Source organism: Amblyomma maculatum, chromosome 6 (genome assembly GCF_055883805.1).
Source record: "Amblyomma maculatum isolate TAMU_Amacu chromosome 6, ASM5588380v1, whole genome shotgun sequence".
Taxonomy (NCBI): domain Eukaryota; kingdom Metazoa; phylum Arthropoda; class Arachnida; order Ixodida; family Ixodidae; genus Amblyomma; species Amblyomma maculatum.
The window spans coordinates 34,850,421-34,857,908 of record NC_139349.1 but is presented as its reverse complement, the minus strand read 5'-3'; the positions used below and the strand labels follow the sequence as shown (position 1 = coordinate 34,857,908).

General features: G+C 43.2%; 1 protein-coding gene across 1 annotated transcript; it reads left to right on the top strand.

Annotated features, from left to right (window-relative positions):
- Nucleotides 1–418: 418 nt before the first annotated feature.
- LOC146185486 (alpha-tocopherol transfer protein-like) lies at nucleotides 419–7,031 on the top strand. Its single transcript, XM_084605538.1, has 5 exons — nucleotides 419–593; nucleotides 2,400–2,639; nucleotides 3,378–3,571; nucleotides 5,500–5,610; nucleotides 6,747–7,031. Exons 1-5 carry the CDS (start codon nucleotides 437–439, stop codon nucleotides 6,975–6,977), a joined length of 933 nt encoding a protein of 310 aa, XP_084461664.1. The 5' UTR covers nucleotides 419–436; the 3' UTR covers nucleotides 6,978–7,031.
- The last annotated feature ends 457 nt before the right edge of the window (nucleotides 7,032–7,488 follow it).

The window sequence follows — 7,488 nt, the reverse complement described above, 5'->3', positions numbered from 1 at the left end:
TCCGGGCGCTGCACAGACCACCAGCATGTCGCCGCAATGTGTTTTTTTTTTTTCTTCTAAAAGAAACAAAAAGAAAACGGATAAGCTGGGAGATTTCAATAAGGCTACCCGTCTAGTGCGCAGACCAAAGGCTGCAAGGTGCACTGGGGAAGGCAGGCATTTACATAGCCCTTAATACGCGCAAGAAGAGAGTGCGCCGCTTACAAAGCTATCGCACCGTCGCTTTTTACCCTTTCTCTGAAGCAACCTGTTTACAAGAGGTCGGTCGCGTGGCGTTTCTTTCTGGCGTGGCTTCTTATTCTGCGTGAGTTTCCTCCTCGCCTCATGGCGGTGCCACTCACTTTCACTCTCAGAGGGCGGCTGCTCGGTGGCCACCCGAGCTAACGTGCGTGCGCGCCGGAAAGTCTGAAAACGCTTTTCTGTCTGGCGCCCAACAATGTCGGGCGTCTACACCAAGAAGTGCGTGGACGATGTTTTGGACACGGCCGAAGGAGCGCTGCCGTTCAAATTGCAGCGGATAGCTGAAGAAGAGTTTGGCGAGATGCCCGGGAAGAGGCAGGATGCGCTGGAAAGGTTAACCAAGCTTTTAGAAGGTAAGATGCGGGTGCAGCTGATATTTTGTACGGCAAACGCGTCCATTTGTCTCATATAGGCAACGTTTCTGCTGTAACTAGGATGGTATGCTCTTAACCATAGTTTAGGAGCCCAAATGATGCACCGTAATCAGACGTTTCTTTTCTATATATATTGACGGGGCTACTGTTTTTAGGAACACACATTTGCGTGTTCGTAGGAAGTGTTATGTGAGCTCGTAATATAGCTTAATATGGAGTTTTCATATTTCAAGGATAAATTAGAAAGTTAAACTAATGTCTTTCGGGTTGTGTAGTTGAACGTGGCTGTCACATCTTCCATAATTGAGTATCAGCGGTAAGTGTTTTGTACAGTGTGCAAGTGCGTGCGTAGTGAACAGTTTGAGCGCAGAGCTATTGCGGAGGCCCGCTCGATGTCCCGAGTGCTCAGTGACCAAAGACATTTGCGGGTGGGCCTCAAGCAAACTACTATATGCTGTACCATAGTGTATATATTTCTTTTATTTTTATCTACCCTTTTCTTTCTCCTTATCGCTCCCCTCTTTGATTTCCTCTACCACTTCCTCGCTATCCCTTTAATTATTTCCGCCGCCCCAGTTCAGGTGCTTCAGATATCAGATAGCAGATACCGGGGCTAGCAATCATCTTTTCTTTCCTTTTGTATATACAATAAATAAACACTACCACCATCACCAGTATCACTGGTGATAACGGCAGCATCGCGCGTTTTGCATCGGCAGCAGTGTTTTGAAAAACTACCTGTCGCTTCACATATTCCGGCTACGAAACTTGAAATTCTTCGCATCTATATTTTTCTGAAGTTCCTCAGTTATGCACAGCACGGCACATATGACCTTTTCCGACATATATATAAAAAAAGAAAGGCTCGTAGCGGCAGCCACCGCAAACACGACAGGCTTGCCCCTAGATAACATTCCGCAAAATCTGATCGTAACATAACAGATATCTACACTTTCTTTGTTTTCCTTTTGCACTGTCAGATGCAGGTATTTTGATTATGAGATTAAATTATGATCTGCTCTCAGCTCCTTTCTCCAGGTTTACTTTTCTTTTTTTGTAATTCAGAAATGGAAAAACCAGAGTGTTCTTAATTTTATGCACTGCGATGACTACCCATAACGAGATGCTAGGAGTCCCTGGCTAGTTTAGCGCTGTATTATTGACGTGAAAAATCGCTTGCTTCTTCTGCTTATACAGTGCGAAGGAACAAGAAGAGTGCCTTTTACTTTTTACTTAGATTTTATATTGTTTTGGCTTGACAAGCTCACGCACACTTACATGTGAAGTTGGCGCAAGTTTCGCAGCTCTGGTAATAGTATATATCCCCTTTCCTGCTCATGTATCTCGTGCGTTTGACAAATTATGTTAGTTTCACAAGCTGGCATACATCGAAACAGGGAACGCAGCGCTAAAGATAGGAAAAGATGTAAAAAGGGCCTTTTCTGAACTTCATAAAGTGATTAACGTTCCGCGAAGTCAAAATACTGTGCCCTGTAATGAAGTGAATTTTCCCTATTGGTATATTCTGAAATGCAGTGTCGGAGGAAGCTTGCAATTTTTCAGGGAGGTTCACGAATTTATTCAAGATATATTTTTTAATAAAAAAAATCGTTGCTTCGTTGAATTAGTTTCGAAAGAAGAGTTTTGAACTATGATACTTATGTGAAAGCTCTACATCTTTCCTTTGTAACCGTGTGATTGCGCTTGGTTAGATGTCACGGAGTAATTAATCCGTGATGACAAATTCTACTCAAACTTGGTAAACGCTATTACTTTAAACCACAGCTGAACCGGAACTCAATGCCAACAAGGATGTCAAGTTCCTGTTGCGGTTCCTCAGAGTTCGGAAGTACGACGTCGACGCGTCACTGCAAACTATACGCAACTACTACAAAAATCGAGCTTCTTGTGTGTCCATCTACAATGGCTTCCTGCCGCAGAAGGCGCCTCCTGCTGGTCGCAAACTGGTGATGGTGATGCCAGAGAGAGACGTTCACGGGCGCCCAATAATCCTCGTGAAACCAGGCAAGTAGCGCTTTGCAGCGCAGATTAGTTGATTCGAGTTTTCGCGTGACCACCCTGTTAGTACAAACAGTGCCGCGCATTCACTCTCATATCATCCGGCAGGCCGCACGGTCACAACATGCACAAAAAGCATGAACTTTCCCGCAAAATAAGAACCCGTACTCGCATCTCTGAGAAGGCCGAACCACAATCACCACGTGCTGCGTGCCAGCACAGAAAATTCAGTAACCAAAAAAGACCATGTGGAACAGCTAGTTCGGAGCAAGCACATTGCCAGGGGTGTATCCAGTATTTAATCTTTATGCGATGTCTGTATAAACCTTGTCGGAAAAGTATGGAGATGCTTAAGTTGTCATAACACCGAAATGCGGTATAGCACTAGCAGCAATGTTTCTCTTAATCGAGGTCTAACGATATTTTTGCCACTCTTTTACAGCTTTAGAACACTAAAACATTCTAAAGAACCTGCGAACATGGCCATTTGCGAGGTCTCGGGACGTCACACAGCTCGGCGACTGATCAGTGCTCAGTCTCCTCGACTGCCACCTGCCACCACGACCATGCGGCGACTGACAGCATAGAGGCAGAAAAGAAAGCCGTGAATGGGCTTCGTGGCTTTCATGCTGTTGAATTCTTAGCAATTTATGTAATTAAATGCAATGCCAACTCTCTCATTGTGATATGTTGCTACAATAAAGTGTGGACTAATTTCTAAACATTTTTTTTTTCAATCTCTAGGTGTGTGGATGCCCGAAGAGCTGCCCTACGTAGATCTCCAGTGCACATGGCTCGTCTGCATGGAGCACATAGCAGTTGACCCGGCTGCGCAAGTTCTCGGAGTCGTGCTGTTGGTCGACTACGCCGAATTCACAGCCGACAAGATTCTGTCCTTAAGTATCGGGCTCATCCGAAGAGCACTCGAATACATTCAGGTACGGACGGGGAAGTATATGTCACGTTGACGTCATGCATGAGAGTGACATTTGCGTGAAAATGGGGTGAACGATAAGACAAAAATTCAAAATCATTTCCGAATATGCCTTTTTATGATATATCCAATATCCTCATCGCCTAACTATATTCAAATCGTGCGCGTTACTACCTAGACCTTGCCCACTTTGTATTGATATCTGCAGCTATTGCATGGCACACCACACATATATTATGGCTGTAAACAATTCAAATGACTTCAGGGGTGACGTCATTTTACATCAGTAGAGTACATCGCCACTCAACGTAGCATCCACTGTGCATTCAGAGCGAGAATAGGACAGAGATATTGGCCGCGGATGGCTTCCTGATCGCTTAGCTGCTGTCTCCGGAAAACATATTGTGGTATCAAAAACTGTTAGTATAGAAAAGAGATAGAAACCGCATTGGTACCTTCTATTCAGTGATAATTCCATTTTGTTTTTGCTTTGTAATGTGCAACAGTTTTTTATCACACAATTAACACTAAAATGAAAGCAATTGAAGGACATTTCAGTTTTCAAGCATTTGAAGGCATTTCTACAAACAAATCGCTTGTATAGAATTGAATTCGTGAGTCCCTTGTGCAGCTTACCACTTGCTACTGCTTTCAGAGCGGGGAAAAAAACTGCCAGCGTTCAGTTAGTCGTACTATTCTGCTAATTAATATACCCTCTTTGCCAAAAGTAACCAGGCTGCGTGTTCCACTTCTTAGTCGGATATTGGAGAACTAGCACCACCTCTCAAGCTGTAACTCTGTGCAGAGTAAAGATGAGCTCCTGTCCTCACTTCTTAATATGCTACGATCCCACTGTTATCCTCATTGGCTTTAGAATAAAAGCAAGAAGCAGAATATGCAGCCTGGTTACCTTCGGAAAAGACAAAAATTTTGTCTTTTAAAAGCTTCAAGTGTGTAATAACAAGACTTCGCAAAACATTCCACATTGATACCTGTTCTCGCCTGTCACATGAGTGACTAAATATGCAGCACGAACATCAGCCAAGAAAGATACGTTGATGTAGCGGTGATACTGAGAGGAGAAATTATATTAAAGTTTTTAGGATAGCGAAGACATATTAGCGCAGACGCACGTCGCTTTTACTGGGCGCTTCCTGAGCGCATGCAGTGGAACGGATGCCGCCAGATAAGACACTGCGTGTGGGCTGTCGGCGTCCTGTAAATTGGCATGCGTCTTTTTTAGCATGCATTTTCTAGTGCGTGCCCGTTATACTGGAAGTGCTTACTGTGCGGAAAAGGCACCTTCGTTCGTAAAACTTACGAGGTCACTGCAAAAGTGCATTGGGAGAATACAAAAGCATTAGCGCTGCCACTACGTGGTTGACTCCTTATTGACGACCTTTTTCATCTACCTATCCACTGCGGTAAAACTCGAGAGCCGCTCTGCAGCCTCCGATACTACCACTTCACGATGTGTAATTTTTTGGACTCGGACGTCGGTGTCCCGCGGCTTTCTGATTGGTTGACGGCGTGTCGTCATCAAACCAGTGACGTCACATACCTATGACGTCCCATATTTTATGACGCCATCGTCTTGGGACGTCACATGAGTCATGCCTTAGGAGTAAAGATATGAAAATTTCGGTTACGTCATCAAACCACTGGCGTAAGCCTATACGCTGGAGCAACTCTGAATATGTTGTTCATATTATTCTTTCTTTTTTTTACTTACTGCTGCGGTTATAGTGTCCTTCAGCGGCATCCTTACTCTAGAAAAAAAATGTTACGGTGCTCAGCTGGGAACCAGAGGAATTGACGTTCGACTGATGACGGTATCATGTCTTTTTTTCTTAGGTCTCATTACAAGCGGTGTATTGGACATAACATAGGATGATAAGGCTTTCGCTTTAACAAAATATTTCTTCATTTCAGGACTGTATGCCAATGAGGATGAAAGCGGTGCACATTGTAAGGCAACCGTACGCCTTCGACATGTTTTTTGCACTTATAAAGCCATTTATAAAGACTAAATTAGCTGAAAGGGTAAGTCCAACGATCTGCTGATTGCATTTTGATTTCAGAGTTTTTCGCGGTTTTGTTGAAGTTGCATTGGAAAGGAAATTCCCAACATTGTATAATTGTCCACTTGCAAGGTATGAAATTCTTTGAAATTTCGTTATGTCAAAAGATTTCATCACTTATATACTATCGGCCTTTCCAAAGTTTTGTACAGCCTGCAAAGGATAAGTTATATATCAAAATATGGTGCAAAACTGTTTTATTCAGGCAGAAAATTGTATAAACATTTAAAATTGCTGCTACTGTATACTCTGCAATTCTTGTCGCCTTTCAACAATGACAGAAAGCTGAAGGGTATTTCGGGCAGTTAGTATTGTTCAGATGGGTGAGACTCTAAACACGTAGCCGGGAAGGTGACATAGGTGATCTAAGTTTACTTTCGTAAGGCTTGTCCATTTAAGCCTAGCTGCTTCAACCTGCTAAAAAAAACGTTACGCATTTGAGTGCATATGCACAGACCTGATTTTTGTCCCAGAAGCGAGCATATGAACGAGAGTTCCTTCTGAAGCGAACATCAGCTTATTCTCATGGCACTTTTTCTATTATTCGTTTGGATTTAAATGCGTTGATTGTTCTTAATATACTGTTGATGTGACAAGATTTCTCCTGTGGAAAACTACTCTCGTTTACAGCTTTCAATGGAATTAAGTCACTGGTCATGAAGAGTTCTTATGTCGCCTATTTATTTAATACGTGCTCACATTTGTCGTAGACTTTGTTTTACAAAACCGGTGAGATAGCTATAATAGCTCGCTTTTACAGCATTGGTACCAACTATGGCGAGCATAAGAGCTAGGAAATACGTAAAATAAAAGGAACAGTTTCATCTACCTCTGTTCTACTCATCAGTCATCTCTAACGCATAGCACTACGGTCGAGCAGTCTCGAAGAGGTACAATAAATATATTGCATTCCAAGAGAAGGCAGACTTATTAAGGATAGCAGAGACAGGGGCAAGCAAATTAGGATGTTGCCAACCCTCTATGGACTCAAGGGGCTTTTGCTGTTTCTTTTTGTTTTCTAACTGAAATTAGAGAAAGAATAAGAGAGTAACTAGAAAACTAAACGAATTTTTCTTTTGCATTTTTCTCTTCTCATAGTTTCGTTTCCACGGGGAAAACTATGAGAAGCTTCATCAAGAAATATCGCCAAAAATACTGCCAGAGGAGTACGGAGGCCAGGGTCCGCCCATCGATTACGATGCCTTCTGGAGAAAAGTGGACGCGGAAGAAAAGGCTTTCGCCGAAGCAAATCGTTTCGGGTACCCAATGAAGGACCAGGACGATCTGCCTGCTGAACCCGAACTGCCACAGGAACTTACAGCGCTTTGATAAAGAACATTTGTTAATGCAAACATGAGGAATATTCTTAGCTACAAGCTCTACAGTACGCCATGCCACGTGGCTTTCACACGAAAAAAAAATAAAATGAAAAATAAGCCGACAGCCAGTGTGCTGCATCGATAAAGCAATGAAAAAACTTAGTGCCGATTTGCATAGTTATTCAAATGCGAAGTAGGTGCGTAGCAGTTCTTATCCTTGCTATATTTTTTACGCATTTTACACTTTGTTATGCTTCATTTCGTATGAACACGCTCGGTACGTTTGCTCATTGTTTGTGCTTCTAGGTTCTTGCCCCGTTTAGTTGGTATAACAATCAGTAGAGTCGCGCTCTCGCTGTCTTCGTAACAGCTGTACTTCAGCATGTCGAGCACGGCAAACCTGCGCCGAAGTGTCAGAAGGCACAGCTTCATCCATTGCGACGCGAACGAAAAGCGCGGCGCAACCGCGTCTTCAGCTTTCCTTACACCATGCTCAGTGGTTCTTAACACCAATAAGCGAA

What these genes read in the sequence shown, in the direction of transcription:
- LOC146185486 (XM_084605538.1), top strand. Translation starts at nt 437, where the DNA reads ATGTCGGGCGTCTACACCAAGAAGTGCGTGGACGATGTTTTGGACACG. An exon ending in AATAATCCTCGTGAAACCAG is followed by an intron (nt 2,640 to 3,377) that starts GCAAGTAGCGCT and finishes TTCAATCTCTAG; the next exon opens with GTGTGTGGATGCCCGAAGAG. An exon ending in AGACTAAATTAGCTGAAAGG is followed by an intron (nt 5,611 to 6,746) that starts GTAAGTCCAACG and finishes CTCTTCTCATAG; the next exon opens with TTTCGTTTCCACGGGGAAAA.